Source organism: Suricata suricatta, chromosome 3 (genome assembly GCF_006229205.1).
Source record: "Suricata suricatta isolate VVHF042 chromosome 3, meerkat_22Aug2017_6uvM2_HiC, whole genome shotgun sequence".
Lineage (NCBI taxonomy): Eukaryota > Metazoa > Chordata > Mammalia > Carnivora > Herpestidae > Suricata > Suricata suricatta.
Window position 1 is genome coordinate 140,561,862 of NC_043702.1, and position 24,828 is coordinate 140,586,689.

The following is a 24,828-nucleotide window of genomic DNA, read 5'->3' on the forward strand; positions in this document are numbered from 1 at the left end:
GTAGGAAAGTGGATGGACCTTGAGGGTGTCATGCTGAGCGAAGTAAGCCAGGCAGAGACACACACTCCATATATAAAGAAAACATTCGTCAAAGTCTTTTCGGCTGTGCTACAGATGGACCAATGCGTTATCTGGTTAATTTCCCAAAATATAAGTGATAGTAGAGGATAGAGCCCACTCCCCATGATGGACTGCTTAAAGTAGATACTTGTTCCAGCCTTCTTTGTAGCTGGAACGCAGATGCATGGGCAAATTAGATGCACCTGCTTCCAGACTCCAGTGAGAGGCTAGTGACTCAAAGAAGCATGGACAGAAGAGGATTTATCCCCAGTATGGTGCCAATGGCTTTGCTGACCCCCAGTTGTGAGAGATCGCAGAGACATGAGCAGCCTTGGTGTCCATGGTAGAAGCCTCAATCCCATTCTGGCAATGTAAGAAGGAGTACAGTCGTGGATCCTGGTGATCAGGGGAGTTGGTAGCGTCCTTACTTGACTAGTTCTGTAGCTTAGTTTTGGGTGTGACCTGGCTATGTATCCACCCTTATCTGTTTTCTCGGCTTGGTTTCCCAGCACTCCTGCCAAATCTATCAACTAACACGTGTCTTTTCAATAAATTGTATTTGTGTTTAAAAAAAAAAAAAGAGCTTAAGATTTAAAAAAAAAAAACATACTACATGTCCACATGCCTAAAATTTACTTTGTCAATACTATCCTAATAAAAAATCTGGAATGGTCTGTCAGGCAGATTTGATTGCAATATAATTAGTATAATAAACAGGTATTACTAATATAGAATCCCAGGCTTAAAATGCCATCTATATACAATAATAATTCCCAAATTCATATTTCTAGCCTGGACTTTTCCCCTAATTAGATTCATCCAGTGAACCATCAGTGTGTTATTTTAAGTAGACATCTGAAAGTTGTCTGAATATGTCCATAAAATCCTTATTCCGGCCCCATTCCTTTTTTTAAAAAAAGTGTTGATTGATTTTTGAGAGACAGAGAGAGGGAGACAGAGTAAGGGAGCATGAGTGGGGGAGGGGTAGAGAGAGAAGGAGACAGAGGATCCCAGGCGCGCTCCACACTGTCAGTGCAGAGCCTGATGTGGGGCTTGAACTCACGAACCATAAGACCATGACCTGAGCCGAAATCAAGAGTTGGACACGAAACTGACTGAGCCACCCAGGCACTCCTGTCCTCCTCATTCTCATACTATCCTCAGTGTTCAACCAAAGCTCTAGGAATCTATGCTAGACTTCTTTCTGTTACCCCCATACTGCAAGCACTCCCGTAACAGCATGGAGATCATGGAAGCCTGGTGATTTAAGGCTGGAAAGATGCCCTAGATAGAGAAACCGTTTTTATTTTTTTTTAATGTTTGTTTATTTTTGAGAGAGAGAGAGAGAGAGAGAGAGAGAGAGAGAGAGAGAGAAACAAAGTGTGAGCAGGGGAGGGTCAGAGAGAGGGAGACCAGAAACCGAAGCTGTCTCCAGGCTCTGAGCTGTCAGCACAGAGCCCGATGCAGGGCTTGAACTCACAAGCTGTGAGATCCGAAGTAGAACGCTTAACCGCCTTAGTCACCCAGATGCCCCGAGAACCCCTTTTTAATACTCTTCGGGGTTTCACAAACTCACTGAATGTCCAGCTAACATCAGCATAATCAATTTATCAATAAAAATGAGAGTTAACCTTACCTACTGTTTGTTCAGTGAATGGCACTGTTATATAAATAAATAGTAGCTCATTTTGGTATTATATTTATTATCATGTCCATTTAGCAGACTCAGGATTCAAACCTAGGCAGCTCCACAGCAGAGTCCAGGTTCACCACTTTTTTCTCTTTCTCTTTCCTCTGTCCTGATGGATTATGTCTAACCTTATTAAACATGAAATTCCAATTATCTGTTTGCATTTGATGTTAGTAGAGATCGTGAATATATGGCAATACCTGGCAGTATTGCTGTTTATGAAACATTTTCATGTAATTGTTCAGTTCGGCAGAAGCTGATAAAGGATTCTGTACCATAAACAGTATCATCACCATTTGAGAAAGTCTCTAGTCATTGTCACTATAAGTCAACTAATGACTACAAATTGAAGGGAAAAATAACCAGACGAGTTTGAAATAGTGAGTTTGAAAAGATCACAGCGACAACTTCTAAAAATAATTAAATGATTCTGAAATCACAAGAATAATTTGATAAGTTTTTCCTACAACTTATACCCTTTGGTAACTAGTTGTATCATAAATAAATTTTAATTTAGCTAGGTAACAAATAAATACATTCAAATTATTTACTCTTTGTTCGTGTATTAGTTTATATCTTCATGCCACTTAAGGATTTAAAATCACCTGAGTCCATACAGTGTTCTCATAGGTGCAGCACCCTGAGTTACTTATAACATAACACAAAACATAAACATGCACAAATCATATCCAGACTTCTTATTAAAAACATAAGCACAAAGGAGAAGAGCTCCTTTGGGGCGCCTGAGTGGCTCAGCTGGTTAAGCAGCCGACTTCGGCTCAGGTCATGACCTCACAGTTTGTGGGTTTGAGCCCCGCGTTGGGCTCTGTGCTGACAGCTCAGAGCCTGGAGCCTGCTCAGATTCTGTGTCTCCCTCTCTCTCTCTGCCCCTCCCCTGCTTGCTCTCTGCTCCATCTCTCAAAATAAAATAAAGACATTTAAAAAAAAAGAAAAGAAAAGAGCTCCTTTGACCGGTGAGATTCAAGGCAGAATCTTGAAATAGAAACAGAAAATGCCAGAGAACATGGTGGAAAAGAAGTCATTTTAAGAAATTATTAAGAATAACTTTATCCACAGGAAAAAGGAGAAACAGACTAAATATCAGCAACTAAAAACTGCTAAATAAATATGGTACACTATGTAATAATACGCTGTACAATTTGTATATGTGATGTTGTAGAAGTATATACATTGGCAAAAAAAAAAACACCCAGCTATATTTTTGGGTGGAACAAAAGCAGATTACAACACCATGTAAGAAATCCATTTTGATTTAAAAATACATATGCAAATAAAAATGTCTATAAAAGGATACAAAAATAGAAGCAATTGTATTCTCGTGATGAGAATATGAGTAATTATTCTTTTTGTCATCTGTGATTTCTGACTTTCCTATAATGAACATGTATTACTTACACATTAAAAACAGCAACAAAGAATTTATTTAGGTGTAAAACTTGCATAAAAAGACAGATTTTTCCCACATGACACTGTCCGAGGTACTGTATCGGAGAGCCTCAGGGCGTTGGCTCTGGGACAGTGACTGCGTCTGAATCCTGGCCCTCTCACATACTTGCTACGTTACCCTAGACAAGTTACGTTCCCCTACGGTCCCTCAGTGTCCTCTCTGGACAATAAGGACACCAACAACACCTGTGTCTTAGGGTAATTGTGAAGATTAAAAGAATTAATTTATGCAAAGTGCCTGCAGTAGAGTCTACTCTATAATCCTTCATTATATTACAGCTAATGTTACTTATGGAACTGTAAGTAACGTGTTACCAATGTAGTAAAAATAAAGATTTGCAAACTTCAAAAACATTTTAACCCATCATCTTAAAAAAGCTATTCATTATGAAAGTTTTTAAAGGATTACAAAAGTTTGTAAATATTTTCCTCTAGATTGCTGATGCTTAATTACATTTATACTTAGAGGCATTTCCCAAGTTACCAGTGACCAAAATCCCTTAATATGTTTTCCCCTTAACTACTAAAACAAGGCACGATGAGTAAAAGCATTGTGAAAATTGTAAAAGGCATAGGACTTCATAACTGTCTAGACTTTAAATAACTAAGGTCAGTTTTAGTTGATGGTATTGTTGAATACCGCAAAGACTTAAATATAACAAAAATTTCTACGAAAATATTCATCTTTATGAGTACATATCAGGCAAAAGGTAAGAGATACATGCCAAAGCATCAAAATACCTCTCAGCTTCCAAAGGTAATTTTTGACTCATTCATTAGAGAGTCATTTTTTTTTTCTCATACGCAGGAAATCTCAAAATGAGAGCCCCACACCAAGATTGCTTAGATGAGAGATTTTTCAGAATCTTGAAATTAAAGTAGAGGGGCGCCTGGGTGGCTCACTTGGATAAGCATCTGACTTCTGTTCAGATCATGATCTCATGGTTCGTAAGTGGAAGCCTGGTGTGGGCTCTGTGCGGACAGCTCAGAGCCTGGAGCCTGCTCCGGATTCTATATCTACCTCTCTCTGTGCCCCTTCCCTGCTTGCTTTCTCTTTCTCTCTCTCTCTGAAATAAAATAAACATTAAATAAATCATAAAATTAAAATAAAACCTCAATTACATTTTTTCAAAAGCTGTTAATTGTTACTTCTCTCTTTGACACAGCTCAGTAGCTATCCAACATGAAGGAAGCAGGAAGAGCGTCGACATGCCAGGATGCAGAACCTGTGTCACCGTATCTCTAATTCAACTTCACTGACCCCACCCCCATTGCCCAATAAAAGTTTACATCTGTTCAGGCCTCCTTTCCCTTTGCTTCTCAAAACTCAAACTGTGATTCACATCTGCCCAAACATGAGGAAGACAGGATATGTTCTTCTGATACTATCAGGTAAACAATTTAGTTCACGCTTTCATGGTCAGAACTGTCTTCTTTCTTTCTTTTTTTTAATTTGTATAGTTTATTGTCAAATTTGTTTCCATATAACACCGAGTGCTTCTCCCCACAAGTGGCCCCCTCCATGACCGCCACCCCCTTCAGTCGTCGGTTCGTTTTCAGTATTCAATACTCTCTCATGGTGTGTGTCCCTCTCTCCCCAACTCTCTTTCCCCCTTCCTCTCCCCATGGTCCTCCATTACATTTCTCCTGTTCTGCTGTTAGACCTATGAGTGCAAACATATGGTATCTGTCGTTCTCCGCCTGACTTATTTTGCTTAGCATGACACCCTCGAGGTCCATCCACTTTGCTACAAATTGCCAGATTTCATTCTTTCTCATTGCTTCTTTCTTTTCCTTTCTTAACTCTTATTCTACCTTGTGTTACAGCAAAAACTGGAAATAAAAAATATTTGAGGGAGATCACCTCATACTGAGGTTCAGCTTCAAACAAACTCCTTTAAAAACAAGTGTTAACATTTCAGGAGTGTTCTGAACAACTTTAGAGAATATGTAAATAAACTTAGTACAAACAGTTAAGTCTATATTGCATACAACGCACAGAGCGGGGAAACATGGTAGAACAAACTTGAAAAACAATACAAAGAAACTAACCCATTTCTAATGATCGTCTTAATAATGAAGCTTTTAATAAGAAACCAACAGCATCGATGCATTCTTCAGTTCCAGTATTCGTTTAGAAGTATTTATATTCTTTTTCTCAGTGATAAATTTTTTATTGATCAGTACAAAGTGCGTATCACTTATGAAAAATGTGAAAGAAGAATCTATGCGAAGTTAGCATCATAAATAAACAACTACGGGGCGCCTGGGTGGCTCAGTCGGTTAAGTGTTCGGCTTCAGCTCACGTCACGATCTCATGGTTTGTGAGTCTGAGCCCTGTATCGGGATCTCAGCTGTCAGCACAGAGCCTGCTTCAGATCCTCTGTCCACCTTTCTCACTGCCCCTCGCCCGCTCATTCTCTCTTTCTCTCAAAAAAGAAGTAAATGAACTTAAAAATAAACGATTAGTATTTCATGTTTTAACACTTCAATTACATTTTCCTTTCCAACTTTTTTTTAAGGAAAGACAACAAGTGTTAATTTAGAAACTTCTAACAGAAAAGAATCTGCCTACTGGTCCACAAACTGCAGGTTAATTAATTTAGAACAATTATCTCTCTAAGATATAAATCCACCCAAGAAAATTACTTAATGGATTTAATCAGATTATGTTATGCATGAGGGAATAGCAAGAAAGAGGTAGAAGATTCAGTCCCTGGTCTTAAGAAGCTGAGAAACTAATGAAGAAAGATTTTAATTTATTTGGCCTGTTCTGTTAACTGATTTATTTTTTTAATTTTTGAGAGACAGAGAGAGACAGCATGAGCAGGAGAGGGGCAGAGAGAGAGGGAGACACAAAATCCGAAGCAGGCTCCAGGCTCTGAGCTAGCTGTCAGCACAGAGCCTGATGCGGGGCTCAAGCCCACGAACTGTGAGATCATGACCTGAGCCGAAGCCGGAGGCTTAACCGACTGAGCCACCCAGGCGCCCCTGTTAACTGATATTTCTTGACTTGCTTTCATTTACTGTCTACTTTACTCCTTCTTCCAAGAAAAAAAGAACATTATATCTTTAATGAGCTCATGATAAAACCATTTATGTAAGTTTATTTATTTTTATTTTTTTATTTTTAAATAGTTTATTGTCAAATTGGTTTCCATACAGCACCCCGTGCTCTTCCCCACAAGGGCCCTCCTCCGTCACCACCACCTCTTTCCCCTCCCCCTTCCCCTTCAGCCCTCAGTTCATTCTCAGTATGCAGTAGTCTCTCAGGTTGTGCTTAAAAGCACACAAATCGATTCTCTCTATAAGCAGCTTGCGTGCTTGTAAAGCATAAAAACAAAGGGTGGAAGGGCATATACCAACCTTGTAATAGTGCTTCCCTCTGGGAGGGGGAGGGACCAAGATGAGGAAATATTTAACTTTCTAACAGGTTAAAGTTTTGAAGGGACATGTATTCATTTATTCCTATATACACTGTTTTAAGTTGTAGCCATAAAAAATTCTGGGAAAAAATACTGAAGTATGAATAGTGTTTGATTCTGAGTTGTACATGATACATGAGTGGATGCCACTGACTTCTGTGTACTGACTACTGATGTTCCTACTAGCCCATCACCATGTAAGGCTGACTACTTTATGCCTGCTAGAGATGCCTATATTTACAACAGCTGCCTTTGTACTGCACCCTGACTCTACTTGAGTGTCATATTGATGGTGGTATCTTTAATTACTGCTGAGACTGATACAAAGACTTAAAATATTTGATGAGGCTTCTTCAATCTCCCATAATGTACTCTAAAGCAAATGTCTACAGTTAAGACTTTTTAAAAAATGTTTATTTATTTATTTTGAGAGAGAAAGAGGGAGAGCATGAGCAGGGGAGGGGCAGAGATAGAGAAAGAAAGAGAGAGAGACACAGACAGAGATTCCCAAGCAGGCTCTGCACAGGGTTCAATATGGGGCTTGAACCCACAAACAATGAGCTTATGAACTTAGCAGAAATCAAGAGTCAGACGCTCAACAGACTGAGCCACCCAGGCGCCCCTAACAGTTAAGATTTCTGCTGAGACATGAAAGCTTTTGCTCTTGCTGTTGTATCCTTTTTTTTTTCCCAATTTTTCTTAATGTTTACTTATTATTGAGACAGACAGAAACAGAGAATGAGTGGGGGAGGGACAGAGAGAGAGGGAGATACAGATTCCAAAGTAGACTCCAGGTTCCGAGCTGTCAGCACAGAGCCCAATGTGGGGTTCGAACCCACAAACCGTGGGATCATGACCTGAGCCAAAGTCGGTCACGTAACTGACTGAGCCACCCAGGTGCCCCTTGCTGTGGTATATTCTTGATATGATCTTGTCTCAAGGGGACAGGATGCTAGTTTTAGATTCCTGTATCCTACATGGAATACTTCCCATGGGAACCAACTCCTAAAATCTCTCCTCTTATCTAAGAGAATTCTAACAAGAGTCCACCATGGAAAAGTTTTGTAGTATCTCAATAAACCCCTGCTGGCTCTTCTTAGAATAAGGCTAGAGGTAAAGTGACAAGTCACTCATTTCCCCCCAGGCTTTCTGTACTGGGTTTTGCGGATAAGAAGTCTGCACATAAACTCTAGTGGCTTCTGCTCTGTACAGCTTGCAGAAGGTCTGCCCAAGTATTTTGTTAAATATAACAGGCATAATAAGTGTTTCATCTCCGAGTCCGAGACCAAAACCCTGGATCCTTCCCAGTTATATGGTTTTCCCTTTTCCCAGAGGTAATGCCTTCACAAAGTTCTCTGAGAACAATGAGATGTTGTTTTTGGAAGAAAAAAAATAGCTTCTTTATCCTTGTAGTAGGTGGAAGAGTACCTAACATTGTATATTAATTATACTGGTCAAGGACCTAAGCTCGGGAATCAACTGAACGTGTATTTGCACCCCAGCCGTTAGAGTGGCTGTAAACCGTGAACTTGGGCACGCTAATGTATCTCTCTAAGCTACTGGGTTTTTTTTTCAAAGTTGGGATACTAATTAATCAGATAAATAAATAATAAAATGAGGAGCACCTGGGTGGCTCAGTCGGTTAAGCATCTGATTTCAGCCCAGGTCATGATATCACAGTTCTTGAGTTTGAGTCCCACATCAGGTGCATCGGGCTCTCTGCTGTCAGTGCAGAGCCTGCTTTGGATCCTCTGTCTCTCTTTATCTCTCTGTTCCTCCCTCTCCTCTAAATATTAAAAAATTTTTAAAAATAAAATGAAAATTTTCTGTGAGGATAAAATGAAATGTTTCACAAAAAGACTTTAGCAGTGCCTGAAGGACAGTAAAAATACACTTAACAGCAGCCACCTTTAATCAACATCCCTCTGGCCTGAGGACTTAACACACCCACCGTTCTGTCCCCCAGAACTCCACCGCGCCCTAAAGCAGTGACAGTTTTCCTCAGGCTCTAGACTTGATAGGCATGGTAGGCACAGTTTTTAGAAGTAGCTTCAAGTTCCTATCATACCTCCTTAAGGAGAGTATCTCACATGCCGGAGGACCAACAGAAGCGCGCCTCCCTCATTAGGGATAGTTTCCTATGAGATCTGCTTCACTGGCAAACTTGAATTTACAGTGAATACCGATATTCCAGTCAATTTAAACCACCCACTGCTGCCCTCAGCTAATAAGATTATTGTCAGTCCATTTGTGACTGTCATGCTCCCTAAATGTAACTGAGTCTGACTTCCTATAGACTTTGCTAACAGAAACCTGTAGATAAAGAGTCAAGTCTACATAAATGCCAGATAATTAGCATTATTCCTCTTCTTATCAGACATACTTCAACCCTTTGCAAGAGACATGGCCTGTATTCAATTCATAGTGCATCTCTTATCTATTTACTTGGATACTGAATAGTCCTTTTTTTAAAATCTATTTTTAATTGAAGTATAGTTGATACATAACTTTATACTGTCTCAGGTGTACAATGCAGTGATTTGACAATTATACTCCCTATGAAATGCTTACCACCGTAAGTGTGGTTACCATGTGTCACCACACGAAGTTATTACAATTATTATTGACTATATTCCCTATGTTGTACTTTTCATCCCTGTGACTTACTTATTTTATAACTGGAAATCTGTACTTCTTTGTCCCCTTCACCTATTTCATCCATCGCCCTGCCCACTTCCCCTCTGGTAACCACCAGTTTGTTCTTTATATTTAGGAGTCTACTTCCCTTTTCTGTATTGTCATCTTTTGTCTGAATAATCATTTTTTTAAATGTTTTATTTATTTTTGGGAGAGAGAGAGGTGAGCAGGGGAGGGTCAGAGAGAGAGAGGGAGACACAGAATCCGAAGACAGGCTCCAGGCTCTGAGCTGTCAGCACAGAGCCCAATGCAGGGCTCGAACCCACCAACTGTGAGATCATGACCTGAGCCGAAGTCATGCTTAACCGAATGAGCTACCCAAGCATCCCTGAATAATTCTTTTTAAAAGCACTGACCTGTTGGGGCACCTGGGTGGCTCAGTTGTTTGACCATCCAACTTCAGCTCAGGTCATAATCTCACAGTGCGTGGGTTTGAGCCCCACGTCAGGCTATATGCTAACAGCTTAGAGCCTGTAGCCTGCTTCAGATTCTGTGTGTCTCTCTCTGTCCCTTCCCCACTTGTGCTCTCTCTCTTAAAAGCATCAGCCTGTTCTCTGGTTACGAACACTTACAGCTTCAGTTTTACCACCTGTGAATGTTATGATCTTAGTAAAATCACATGTCTCTGGGTTTCAGTTTTATAACCAATCAAGGCTATCTTAAATGACTACCATTTAATTTCTATCATTCTAGCTACCTAGCACCAGACAAGTATCTCAGATAAAGAAAAAAAAAAAAAAAAGAAATGTGAGGAATCAATATAGATTCATCATGGAAAACAGAGAAACTTCACCAACTTATTTTAAGATTGGAAATGTATAAACTCAGGTGCTCAGGGCCCTGTGTATGGTTGTACAGTCTGTGCACTGCAAACAGTTACCTAATGGAGAGGGGTGCTGAAATGTAGCCTGTATTGGGTTTGCCAAATCTTACAATTGGAGGAAGAGATGCCTTTTTCTTCTTACACAGGTGCTATCTGATCATGATGTCGTCCCTATTCACAGGTGATACCTTTTTCTAACTCACCCACACGGCAGGGTGTCCCTTTATCTGAACTGCACAAAGACATCTCAGGTCAGAGGCAGTCTGCAGAAAGTAGCCCTATAAAAGAATTCTACGCTACTGCAAGCAACTGATCTCATTACATAAAAAGATCTCCAAAACATAAGGATGCAGAGGAAGTCGTTAAGATCAGTTTCTCCTCAAATTGGCCATATTTAAAGCTATGCGCACATGCGCGTGCACGAGCGCGCGCACACACACACACAATTCTTCACTGGAAAAATGTGAATAAAAATTTGAAATCAAAGAAAAAGGTTTACCCAAAGTCCAAACAATCCATGTAATATATGTAATTTTCACTGTTTTAAGACAGTAAACATTTGTATGACAAAGGCATCTGGAAAATACAGACAGAATTTTTTTGTCTTGTCTTCTTCACAAAGAAATTGTAAACATTAATAGAATAATATTTATAAAGCAGTTAAAATGGACTTAAAGTATAAATAATATATTAAGTATAAATTATTTAAAAAGTAACATTTAAATAAGATGAACAAATCAATATGTTTTAATGCTCCTACTTTTAAGATAACATCAAAGTTAATAGCATGAAGCTTGTGAAGTAGCCATAAGAAAGAGAATGACAGGTGTATGTATATATATATGAGCCACATACCCTAAGAAATAAGTGTTGGTGGAAATTATTTTAAGTAGCATTTTCAATGAACTCACTCCAAAATAACAACATATGATTTTAGTTACATAACTATGCCACAATATATAAATATAGGTTGGTAATCTCTATGGTGAACTAAGAATGAAAAGCTATAAATAAGAGACATTCTAATAATTTTACATTAAATTATATAAAATCATCCTTAATAGGCTTCTCCTATCTAATATAGAAATGGAAGGTACTAATTAGCATGAATGGAATTTCAGAGGTTGGTCTATCTTACCAACTTTTTTTTCTTTTTTTTTTATTAATTAAATAGTTTATTACCAAGTTGGTTTCCATATAACACCCAGTGCCCTTCCCCACAGGTGCCTCTCTCCATGACCATCACCCCCCTTTCTCCTTCCCCACTCCCTCTTACCAACTCTTAAACAAGATATCCACAGTCTATTATTTAACTCTGAAACCTTTTAAGAATAAAATAGGATCAGAAAATGCCTTAAATTTTAACAACAGAGTAAAAACAAAATTAAAATTTTAAACAAAGAAAATTGGATACATTATTTAAATATTTATTTTTCCTGGAAAAATTTCTTACAGATATCATTCCTTTTGGAAGTTCAAAAACCATGGAAGATTAATAAGGCCACCTAGAGGAGAAAATGTGATACAAATACACCATCACATTCTTACTGTTTCTAGAGTATCAGTTTGTGTTTTAAAGGACTTGACTGAAGAGGTTAGTCATGTATGAAAAAGACTTTGGTCAGATACTAAAGTAGCAGGGATGACCTAACAGAAGCTAAAACAACATTCATTTTGCCGTGGAGCTGATAAGTATAGTTTTTGTTTGTAACTTACCGTATGACCTTAGGTTAAAAATTACTTACTCGATCTAAAATCTCTTCTCATTTCTATAAAATGGGGATAATCTATCTACCACAATGATTTGCAGTGAAGATTAAATGGTATGGTGTGTACAGAAACTAACAAAGTCAAGTACACAGTAGGAGCGCAATATGGTAGTTCTTAACTACCTGCTCAGAAAATTCTACACTCTTCTCTCCTAGTCCTACCCAGGCCCTCCTTGCCCCTCTCTAATCTTACAGATATTTCCAGTATTGACTATTCCGAAGTGTCACTATGAGAATTAATCAGTGTTGGGAAATGGGCTAATGGTTTCTTACCAGCACTAATGAGGTAATAGGAGGTCATGTAAAAAATGTACATTTAAGAATATGTTTCCTTCTACCCTGGAATTCCCTTTAGTTACCTCAACCTATACATCAGTTAACTTTGATCCTTATAAACTTCCAGAATAATATGCAGAATGAAAGATCAGAGTAATACAGGAAAACATTTATCCCTTAAATCCTACCAAGAGAACTATACTCAACAGTCCGTGTAGGTGACCAGCCATGAAGTGAGCAGTACTTTTGCTGAGTCAGCTACACAGAGGAATAACCACCTGGTGGAGACTCAAATGTATATCAGAACCAAATCCATCACTTCCCCAAATATATGCCAGAGGAGAGTTTCCACTGTTGAGTTGGAGGGAGAAGGTGAACACTATGGTTACAATCCCCTTCAACTACCTCTCTTCCTCGATTCCACAGTTGAAAAGGAGAGAGAGGGTATAAGAAAGTAACAACAGCAAATGTATACTTTCTGACCAGTTATTCTCTCCTTAAAAAGATTCAATTTAACTTAACTATTCTAAGCAACTAAAACTTTAATTGAACGTTACTGATCACTTGCTATTGGACAAAGCAGCTTGTATGAATTCTTATCCTCCCAGGCCTACATGCAATATTCAAAACTCTCCAGATAAAATTCTCCTGATTCTCCATTTTATTGCCTTTACTTTCTCTTCTCTATTTAAGTGACATCCTTAATTCTCCTGTTAATGAAAGGAAATGATTCTCTGATCTTTTCTCTCCACATATTCTCCCTCCACATGGTTTCTATTTTCTTAGTATGTATCGTCTGAAAACACCTCTTTCTCTCTCTAACCTCATTCCTGATTTCAAGCTCCATGCTCATTTCCAACTGCTTAAATATCCTTGCGTCATCTCTCACACACACACACACACGTCATATATATAAAACCACTTATGTCCCACCTCTAACTGTTAATGACTTAATCGTTCTCCTAGTCACAATGCCAGCAAACAGTGCCATTTTTGTTCCAAATACATTCAGCTCCTAAATCTCATCAATTTCTACCTCTATGTCTCTCCCATCCTCTTGTATTTCTATGACCACTACTGTAATTCGGATATTTACCATTTTCCACATAGACTACTACAAGGACCTCCATAATTGGTGTCTTTTTCTAGTCTTCCTGTTGCTAATCTAAGGCACATCCCATTTCATGGTTCTTCTATGAAAAACTTTCAGTGAGTTCTCAGAGGCTAACAAATTAAATCCTAACTTTAGTCTGAGAAACACTCCACGCGTTAGATTTCCTCTTTCTTTCCATTTTTTCTCCTACTCCTATCTGTCCATCCATCCAACCATCCACCCAGCCATCCATGCAGGTTGAAGCCAAGTGGACTTTATTCATACTTTGGGGTTTATGAAGTTCCCCTATCTAAAATACCTTATCGTTTCACCAACTTTATACCCATTCTTCAAAGTTAAACCCAAATGCCATTTTACCTAAAGCACTCTCACACCTTCCCCAACAGATATTTTACTCCCTTCCTTAAAACTTTTTAGAATTCTATACGTACTTCTGCATCTTTGTGTGTGGGCACGTTCAGAATTTCCTATCACTTAAAATTGCTTTAACCTAAGATCTTGGGATCTGAAATATCCCTCTCCAATCAAATTTTCCTTTCTTCCCCCACTCCACTGAATCTACTTAAAGCTCAAAGCGATTTTTGACTTTTTAATAAGTAATAAACTATAAAACAAAGCTATTCCAGTGGTCTACTGCTTTCTTACATTATCCCTTAGTCATCTCTCCATCCTAATCCCCATGACAGTATTTTAATAATAAGTGTGCCCATCTCCCCTGGGATATTCCAGGCACTTCAGATTCAGCATGACGGAAACTAAATTACCTCCTCCCACACAAACTTACTTCTCTAATGCTCTCTAAACTAATTAAAAATCTTTATTCTTCACTCACTGCATACATTCAGTCATTCAAGATTTATTGAGACCATTCTTAAATCTATGAACTCTGTCCTCAAACTCACTGCCAATGAAGATCTCATCACTATTTATTTAATGTTTATTTTTGAGAAAGAGAGAGCCAGAGTGCGAGCAGGGGAGAGGCAGAAAGAGAAGGAGACACAGAATCTGATTCAGGTTCTGGCTCTGAGCTGTCGGCACAGAGCCCAACACAGGGCTTGAACTCATGGACCGTGAGATCCTAAATATATAGATAAAATGAAACGAGAAGGTGACTCCAGGACAGTTGCATCAATTGCAGAGGTCAGGGCAAGAAGAGAAGGCCACTGAGGTTATGCCCTCTCTCCTCACGGCTTCCCCCCAGACGATAGAGCCATGAGAGGATAACAGGACTGTGGGACAGAAGCAATCAAGACAGCAGAGAAGTGTAGGGAGTGAGGGGGAAGAAGCAGCAAGAAGGAAAAAATAAAAATCCTAAACTGAAGCTGCAGATAGGTAAGTGTCCAGGGTCATAGACAAACGCAGGGCTCGTTCATGACTGCTCACTCTCTTCCCCAACACTGTTTCCACTACCCTCAGCTACAATGACCAGTTAGTGGTCACTTACCACAGGGGCCAGAACTGTGCTAAAAACTACCACACATACCATTTAATGTTCATGACACCCCTATCAGAAAGGTATTAGCCACAGTTCAGAGACAATGAAACAAACCTAAAAACAATTAACTATACTGCCCAAAGTTTGTAGCTAATATGTTAAGACACAGAATGTGAACAAGGGTCAAGTTCAGATCCCATTCTCTTTCAGCTCCACTATGCATGTGATGGGGTATGAGGGTGTGCACACGTCAGGGACTGGCTTTACGGCTTCGCATTACTCGGTTATCTTTGTCAGCACCTGTTTTCGGGGGGTCTTTAAGTTTATTTATTTACTTATTTTGAGAGAGAAAGAGAGAGAACCGGGGAGGCAGGAAGAGAAAGAGCTTGAGCTTGAGTGAGCGAGCGAGTGAGAGACAGAGAATCCCAAGCAGGCTCGGCGCCGTCACTGCAGAGCCTAATGTGGGCTTGTCTCACCCACCATGAGACCATGACCCGGGTCGGAATCAGGAGTTGGGTGCTGACCTGACTGAGCCACCGGAGCGCCCCGTATAATCACGTTTTATCTCCTCCAGGACTAGAAATGTATTTTTGAGGGTAGAAGTAATATTTCTATTTCTTCCCTAGCATCTCATAATGAGCTTTCTGTATAGTAATCACTCAGTATTTGATAGTTTCTTATTATAAATCATGTACTAGTAGAAATAAAAATAAGGCATATCAATCATTAGCATTAAACCAAAGTTAAAAAAAAAACAAAAGATGCTTTCGCTCCTCTGACAACTCCATGTGCTGGGGTAAGACTTTAAGTAATCAACAGTAATAGGCCCTTAAACACAAAGCACAGCTATAAAATTAAGGACAGTTTGTGTCTGATATAATAATAAAAATGTTATCGAAGATGTATTGCTCTTTTTTTCATATTTGCATATAAAGATAATAATTTCTAGGAATAGTCATACATTGTATCAAGCATGTGAGCAACCTACCTAGAATGTGAAAATATGCTTCAATTAATAGCAAGACCTCTTTTATTTCCTTTATAGAAAGACGTAGAAACATGTTAGAGTGGATGTATATCTTTTACATAGGTTGAGTTTTAAGTCAACATCAGTATATGAGGCAAAAATCAAATAGAGACAAAATAATCCTCGAAAATTCCTTAAATAACCCTTAAACCGAAGTATAACACAGTACCAGCTCTCAGTAAATCCATCTCAGATGCCTTTTCCCCTTGCACAGAACAGATCATCACTTCTGGTGTGTGCAAGAAGTAGGTGGCTCCTGTTTAGGGACATAGTGAGTGAAAGAGCGTGCATTTACACACCAGTATCACGTCCAACACTGGGAGATGCTGAAGACTCTGTCAGTGCCTCTAACAGGTGTCTGGGGACAGAGTCCATGTGAGAGAACAGCAGATTCGCATCTTTTCCCTCATGCTTGCATTGGGGAAAGAGAGACAGAACTGCTACAGTCTTTAAATTACTTGGTGTTTTGCTTCTAGGTGTTTTGTGTTTTGGCTTCAGTCCAAAGATCTGAATTTCAATAAATTATATTCACAGAAACATGACTCTGTGAGCCATCTCATCTCTCGTGCAGCCACAGATGCCTAGAATTTTAGGCACAAATAGTCCAATATCACAGTGTGTGATCTAAAAAAATAAAGGAAGCAACTATCTTACCTTCATCTATCGATGCCTCACTGCTGTAGCCATCATACTCCGCAGACAGAGGACTGTATTTCTGTCTGGTTTCCCAAGCATAGTTCTTTTGTCTGGAATCTGCCAAAGGAAGTCTGGAATTGTGTGTTCTGGACAAGGCCTCATGATATTTACCCAGCGCTTCATCTTCACTTTCAGAGGATGAGCCATGCTCGTCTTTGTCCATGTAGGAATTATCTATTTGGAGTGACAGGGAGAGCAAACCAAAATGTTAATACAATGAAGTATTGTGAATTCAATCTACACATACACACATGCACGCACACATCTATGCACAGATATATGTCACATACTTCCATATATACATGAATATACATGTACCTACACAATCTGAATTTTCAGCTTTAGCAAAGTATAACTTTTTCATTTAAGAAGCCCGAAGATTTAGGTTTTCATGTTTTTATTAGAAAAAGATAAAAGATCAATCTGCATATTCTAATTATAAAATACTGTTGCCGGGATTTTCCAACCATGTTACAGGAAATAACAGAGCTTGACTCCTTACATAATTTTTTTTACAGGATCAGTAACACACCAAGAAACTCAGAAGTACTGCCAGTACGCATGGACCCGATTCAAATAATTCATGTCACAAGAGACGTTCTGGTTATCATCTTGGTCCAAATTTTCAAAAATGATAATGCCTAGTGCTGGGAGTAGAACAGAGAAATGGGCAGATGTATATATACTATGGGTAGAATTATCACTGGTACAACACTCCTAGACAGCAAGTTGGCAATACATATCAAACTTTTAAATCTGCACAGTCTTTGATTCATTTCTAGGAATTTACCAATTCTATTTTTAAGAATTCAGCCTAAGAAAATACTTAACAGGTGAGCAGAGATATATATTTCAGACAATTCATTGCCCTGTGTTTAACAGCAACAGAAAACAAAAATAAAAGATAATCTAAGTGTCCATCCCTGGGCCTTGGTTAAGTACATTATGATAAATCTATGCGATGATACACTATGCAGTCATTACAAATTAGGAGGTGAACTTACAAGTACTCACAGGGAAGAAGAAATACAACATCATGTTAAGAAGAAAGAGGTTGTAAAACAGAAGGCATACCTATGTCTCATTTAAAAAATATAAACACACACATGCCCCTACATGCAACATATACATACATATACATGTAATGTATGTTAACATGCACATAAATATGTGGAAGGATAGACACTGAATTTCTGTGAGAGGCAGAATAACAAGAAAATTTTATTGAAGTATAACTACATTTCAAATACAATTTTAAGGTCACACAAAATTTATACTATTCTTTAAGAAACTAGTTATTACCAGTTTTTAAAGTAAAAACTTTGAAACTGCACTGTGTTGGGGTTCATTTAAACTAAGATGCAACCTTCTTAGAATTATAAAACAATTCTCAAAAGACAAAGAGACCACAGCAGGCAGTATTGATTAGATCAGTCTAGGTATTTTTCTCTTTATACTCCGTTCAGATCATCTGTAGTAAAGGAATCAAGGTTTGAGATTTAAGTGGGGAGGTTCAGAGTAAGTAATTTAAAATATGGTAGAAATAGGGTATGTTTAGAGTTACCAGTAAGGGAGCTTTGATGTCACTGGTCTAAGTCCTCCTTTTCAGTTAAGAGAAAGCCATGAACGGGTAAAACTATAGGCAATGTCATATTCTGCACCACCCAAAATGGAGTCACTAGCCACAGGCAGCTATTTTATTTAAAATAATACCATTTAAAACCCAGTTTCCCAGTGCCACAGCCACATTTCAAGTGCTCAGTAGCCACGTGTGGCGAGTGGCTACTACATGGACTATATGGAACTTTTCCATCACTGTAGAAAATGCTGTTAGATGGTGGTGAGGTGATGGCAGATCTGGTCTGGAACCTGGGCATTCTGACTCCCAGTTTAGAGCTTTTAGCACTTTGTGGGCCTGTGGGATACCATGCCTCTTAGGCAGCAGGAGAGCTCTAAGGAGGGTAAGTAGGAATCCTGCAGTCACACTTCACTGCTACCAAATATTACCTAAAGTAGCCTTGTATTGAGAAAGAGAAGGAAACTCTTCCTTCTTTTTCTATTCCCTATAAGTTCTATAAAAGGACCTCAAACACAAGTACTAGTAATATTGATATTCGGCTATATGAAGAGGCAATGTATGAGTCAAAAGATTTTCAAATGGTTTTTTAGTACATAATATGTTTAGGTTTAGGCACACCTGGGTGGTCTTGATTTCAGCTCAGGTCATGATCCCAGGGTTGTGGGATCAAGCTCTGCACTGGGCTCTGCATTGAACATGGAGCCTGCTTTAAGAGAGATTCTCATTCTCTCTCTCTCCCCCCCCCCCCCGCTCCTCTCCCCAACTCACAGTCTCGCTCTCTCTCAAAAAAAAAAAGAAGATGAAGAAGAACATAATATGTTTAAGTTTAGTACTGACTGTCATCTACAATACCTGAGAGATACGTGGGTGTTTGAGGTACCCGCATGCTTCTGAATGAAAACAAATCAAAACAAAATTAACTCCATACTGTTACGTGTATAGCATTTATTACTAGTGTCTATTCTGTTATTTTCTGAATAAAATATGTAAACTATTCTACTTCTCTGCTTATTTCTACTACTGTAAGTAATAAAGCTAACAAAAACTAAACAAAGGCTACCCAAAACTACTGAATATGACAATCAAAAAACTGCTAGAAGAATAGACTCCAAAATGGACATATTTTCAAAAACTGGCTTCCCTACAGCCTCTGTTATTATCACTTAGAGACTATTCATATAATCGATAAATAGCAGATCCCAATTACGTCTGATGTCCTGCAGCAGAACCCAAAGTCTTCCTCATTTCTGCTGCCACTCAGATCTTTGTTGTTTTATTAGAGTCTAAATTTATTTTTTTAATGTCAGATACATATTTTTTAAGCAAAAGCCAATGTACTTTTGGCCTTGTGATCAGATCAAGTGACTAAGGGAGTGCCAGAAGTAATTACTAGTAGTATAGAGCAATTCTGCAACCAAACCAAGTAACTGTTAGCTCATTGTTTTGAGAATGGTCACAAATTTTGTAGTTGAAAACTATCAATGCTTAGTTGGAATCTTAATTCTACATAGAGAACTCATGAAAAATAATAGATTATTCACATATACTCATTGTAAATACAGAAGTCATATACAACCCTAAATATGTGGCTAAATGAATAGCCATATCCTGAAGCATGCTATTCAATAAAAGAAACTCTACTGCTCTAAAGGAAAAATGTAAGATCCTTGATACAGATTCTTATTGGAAATGACTTGAAGACCAACACAGTATAAAGGTCCCATGAGTTAATTACAAAAATATAAAACTTTAAAATTTATTAAGTAGATTCCAAATAAAGAACACACTTACTTAAAAAAAAAACTATGGGGGATGCCTGGATGGCTCAGTCGGTTAAGCGGCTGGCTTCGGCTCCTGGGCTCAGGTCATGATCTCACGGTTTGTGGGTTTGAGCCCTGCATCAGGCTCTGTGCTGACAGCTACCTCAGAGCCTGGAGCCTGCTTCGGACTGTGTGTCTCCCTCTCTCTCTGACCCTCTCCTGCTTGCACTGTCTCTCTCTCTGTCTCTCAAAAATAAATTAAAAAACATAAAAAATAAATTTAAAAAAAACCTTTTAAAAAAACTATGGAGTTTCCCGTTGCATAATAAAGAAACATTAAGAAAAATTTGGGCCACTGAAGAGTGACCAAATAATGAAGGGACCAGGGACGATACTTAACTTATCAATGTACAAAAAACATGAATGCTTTCAAAATAAATGACTGAAGAAAAAAATGGATGACCTTAAAAGTGTCTCCCAGTAAGAGGATTTAGGAAAACCTTTTTTTTTTAAGTATATTTATTTCTTTTGAGAGAGAGAGGGAGAGAGAAGAGAGAGTGAGAGAGAGAAAGAGAGAGAAAATTCCAAGCAAGCTTATGCTGTCAGTGTGGACCCTGATGCAGGGCTTGAACTCATAAACTGTGAGATCATGACCTAGGCCAAAATCAAAAGTCGGATGCTTAACTGACTGAGCCACCCAGGTGCTCCCAGGAAAACCTTCAATTAGATTAACAGACATGTAGAGGAAAGTTTGGAAATTTGGATGATGTTTTCTTAATTTAAAAAAATTAAGAGAAAATTGATCACTCAAACCCACATTAGGAGACCTCACCTTTTCCTGGTATTATCCTAGAAAATTTTTCATCTTTACTCTTTGCTGTTCCTTTGTTGGCAGAAATGGCTTCATTTTTCTTTGTTTTTACGTCTCCTCTTACTTGGTAGCACGTTGCTGGCTTTATTTGTTCTTTGTGTTTTCCGTGTAGCTTATCTCTAGAATGGGCTGATGGTGCTGGGTGTGTGTCTTCCTTCATGACGGGTTTCTGTATTGTGTGCCTGCTGCTTGCCAAAATATCTTTTGGAGAACACTCATTTCCTGACCACTCATTCCCTCTGGATCCTTTACTTTTGATGTGTTTTTCAGTGTTCTTTAAATGACTTTCTTTCATTTCTTGATACCTTACCTCCTTTAAATCATTCTTACCATCATCAGGAATTCCTATTCGACTTTTCTTATATCTGTCAGTACTTTCAAGTTCTTGAGGCTCAGATCCAGCCCTGGCATTCTGTGTGATAACTGACAGCCCTCCATCAGTCAGGAGGCCTCGCGAAGAAGAACCACCACCAGCATTATCACTTTCTTGGTATTTCGACAGAGTCTGTTGCCTATCGTTAATATGTCTAAATATTCCTTCTTCATTTTTCCCTCGCTCTTGCTTTTGTGAAACTGAAGTATTGTCACAACTGATCTGATTTGCTCTGTGCTCTAAACTGGACTGTGTTTTCTGACAACTGGTGTCTTTGGAGACTTGTGGTGACGTGGCATTTGCTGGGTTAGCAGTGGCCGCAGCTTCTGCTACTGCAGAGCTTTCTCCTTCCGGGCGAAAGCCACTGATCATGCTGGTTACCTGTTCAGCAACTGAGTCAGTTAAAGCGTAGCTGGCTTCCCCAACAGCAGCGGTCAAGTCTTCTACAGCATTGCTGATTGTGTCCACCAGAGAAGACACTGAAGGCAGATTCTGCTGGACATTTTTGAAAAATGCCATTTTCTAATGCCTTATTCCTAACAGATGCAAGCATGGAATTTTCTCTTCTCAAAATATCAACCACTTTGGAATTTGAATTTAAAATTTACTTAAATGTTGGTACTCATGAGCTCAATATTATTATTTTGCATGGTGGCATTTAATCTTTTTGTAAATGCATTATGCATTGAAAGAAATATGTTGAAGCAAAGACTCTTCCAAAAAAAAAAAATCAAACCACTTGGCTTAAATGTAATGACACTTTTTCCCACTCCATAGCTATCATAACAGCAGCAAGACAATAATTTCCCCTCAAATACTATTGGTTTTTATTCTATACCTGCAAGAAGAAGTATAAAAAGGATTTTTATTACAGATTTTTAGTTTATTAACGGTCTATGAAGGGGATCTACCCTATATTCCTAACAAACTACCAATATCATTTCAAATTAACACAAATATTAGAGGGAAAATACCTAAACAATTTGCACAGAGGTTAGACTAGAGGAGTCAGCAGAGGCTGAACATCTGCTGAGTGGCTTCCAGATGCAAGGCGTTGTGATTTACACGTTTTATTTTACTTGATCCCACAGTAACTCTAGGAGGTATTATTATTCTTATTTAGTAAGTGAAAAAATAGCAGGTTCAGAAAAATTAAGAAGGTCCCCAAAACCTTTCCAAGGGATCCTCAAGGTAAATGCCATTTTTATAACAATGAAGGGGTATTTAACTTTATCACTTTCATTTGCTCACAAATGAACACTGGAGTTTTCCGGAGGCTACACGACAGACTGCAGAGCCAGACATGAGAATAGCAGCTGTTTCTACTGTGCGGTCGTTTAAAGAGATTTGCAAAAAAATGTAAGACAATGGCGCTCTTCTCACCATTTGGGGAGGGGGAGTAGAAAATATGTAGTTTTTTAAGTTAAAAAATATTACTTATGTTTAACATGTATATAATAGCATTACTGATTTTTTAAACAAACGGATAAGAATATTTTTAAATTTCCTCAGTCTTAACTTCTAATAGATCACATCAATAGATACAACTCACATAAACAAAAGCTGTTTGGGGTCTTCAATAACCTTTAAGAGTGTTAAGGGGTCATTAGCCCGAAACAAACAAACAAACAAACAAAAAACCCACAAAAAACAAAAACCAGAAACACTGAACCAGGGAATTCTTGGAGGCTGCCCAAAGGGGTAGCCCTAAAACCAGTTCATTCCACACAAATGATCCAAAAGCAAGACTGAAGTATGGAAAACACTAAACTTAAATCAAAATCACACAAAGTACTATAGTTTCCTAAGGCAAAAGTCACAGATTTGATTCCGTACCCAATAGGTTGTATAAACAAGGACGCTATTGCTTTTTAAGCTACAAGAGAAAAACCTCTCTCCAACGCAGCACACAGACAAGAGAGGCAACACTGCTCTAAATTAACCCCTCGCTTTTATAATTCTCAACTTGCGTCTGCTATCATTTAAATAAGCCGGTCTTTGGAAACAGCAAATAAAGAACTCTTACAATAATATTTTAAAAATTAACGTCAAGGAACACTTTCCATGAAAGAACAAGATTACAGGCGTCATCTCTCCTAGTGTCTAGCAGTAGTAAGTGACAGACAGTGATATAATGATAACTGACAATGATAAGTGATAATCGAATCATTTACTTAACAGATTTTTTACTCACAAAAAAGTGCTCAAATGTTAGTTTACAATGTTAAAACCAACCTTCCCATATATATTCTAAAATATAAAATAAGAGGATGGTACAGATAAAAAGAACAAACCAGAGAAGCAGTGATGATACTTACAAATTTTGTCTTGTGAGTTCTTCCTTGTACTGTATCCTGAACCAAGATCTGGAAACCCGCCAACATTTTCAAAACAGAACTTCTTATTAATATAGAGAAAAAGGAGCAGCATCAAGATAATAAACACCCCAACAGCTGACAAAAATCCAACTGCCTCTGGAGATACTAGAGAGAAAAAAGTCACAGCTGTAAGCATTTGTTCTTCTTTAAGCTACTAATAAGAGGAAACCCCCACACATGTTAGATTACTGCCTTATTTGAATTATATATACTTTAATTGTCATAGTTCACACAGGTTTATAAGAATAAACAAATTGCATACTTTAATGAGCTATTCAATTCATTCAACAGTATTTACTTAAACCTAAAAGTTTCTGTATAAATTATGTTGGAACATCCTTAAAATACAGGAGTCTATAAAATAGGCAGTTATATATTTAGTCCATTTAAGAGCATTACAAAAATTTTAACCCAAGAATTAGAAAAAATTATTTCTCATGCATAGGTTTATTGCTTAGCCAAATTTATGAGAACATATATCATTAGTATTAGTATTATCTCTAAAAGCTTCAATGGCCCATTTTTGTTTCATAAACTCTAGACTTCTCAATTTTTCATTCAAAGCTCCAGCCTCTCTTTTCAATATTATACTCCAATCAAATTGTTCCACTCATTGCCTCAAAATCAGCTCTATGCATTACCTCACGTCTTGTCTTTGTTCATCCTCTTCCCCTTGCCTGGAATGACCAAGTCTCCTTTCTACCTTATCCCACTCATTCATTCCAGTCAACAAATATTTTAGACTAACAGCCATACACCAGGCATTATAATATACATAGTTTCTGTCTTCCATGAATAGTATGGCAAAGGCAATTACAACGTGGTGTAATACAGACTATGAGAGGGGAAGAACAGGGTCTATGAGACCAGAGAAACACCTAGGCCAGTGCTGAAGGATCCAGTAGGCTTTTCTGAAAGTTATGGCCTCTATGATTATATTCTAAAAATAATTAAGTTGTTAAGCAAGTTATCAGTATTCCAGATAGAAGAAAGAGCAAGTGCAAAGGTCCGGTGACAGGAGATAGTGTATATTCCAAAAACCCAATGAAACTGTTATAAACCAGATTCTCAAGAGGATCTGATCTCAAGAGAATAAATGAAATCATACATGCTGATTTTGTACCATGACAACAAAAAAAATCTGCTACTTCTCCATCCCTCAGCAATCTCTTTCAACATTAGCATTATCTGTCACCGTACCAGTCATTTGGAGTTAAATAGGAACTAAAATTTTCATCCCTAATGCCTTATAGCTAATATGCAAGGATTAGCTAAGGATGAATCCTAAGCCTCAACTGTCCTCTATAACCTATAATCTACTCTTTCCTCCTCCACTACTCAAGCAACAACTAAAATATCACCTTCTCCAAGATTCCTTCTTTGATCAG

At 38.2% G+C, this 24,828-nt stretch overlaps 1 protein-coding gene across 2 annotated transcripts in view; it reads right to left on the reverse strand.

Annotated features, from left to right (window-relative positions):
* Nucleotides 1-23,507, reverse strand: part of SYT14 (synaptotagmin 14) — a 141,486-nt gene extending 117,979 nt beyond the window's left edge. For both annotated transcript variants that reach the window (XM_029935340.1, XM_029935339.1), the window contains exons 1-2: nt 23,381-23,507; nt 16,438-16,653 (exon numbers count right to left, since the gene is read on the reverse strand). In XM_029935340.1, the coding sequence (XP_029791200.1) occupies nt 16,438-16,653; nt 23,381-23,492 (328 nt within the window). In that variant the 5' untranslated portion in view covers nt 23,493-23,507. The remainder of the gene's footprint in view (nt 1-16,437; nt 16,654-23,380) is intronic.
* Nucleotides 23,508-24,828: the final 1,321 nt, after the last annotated feature.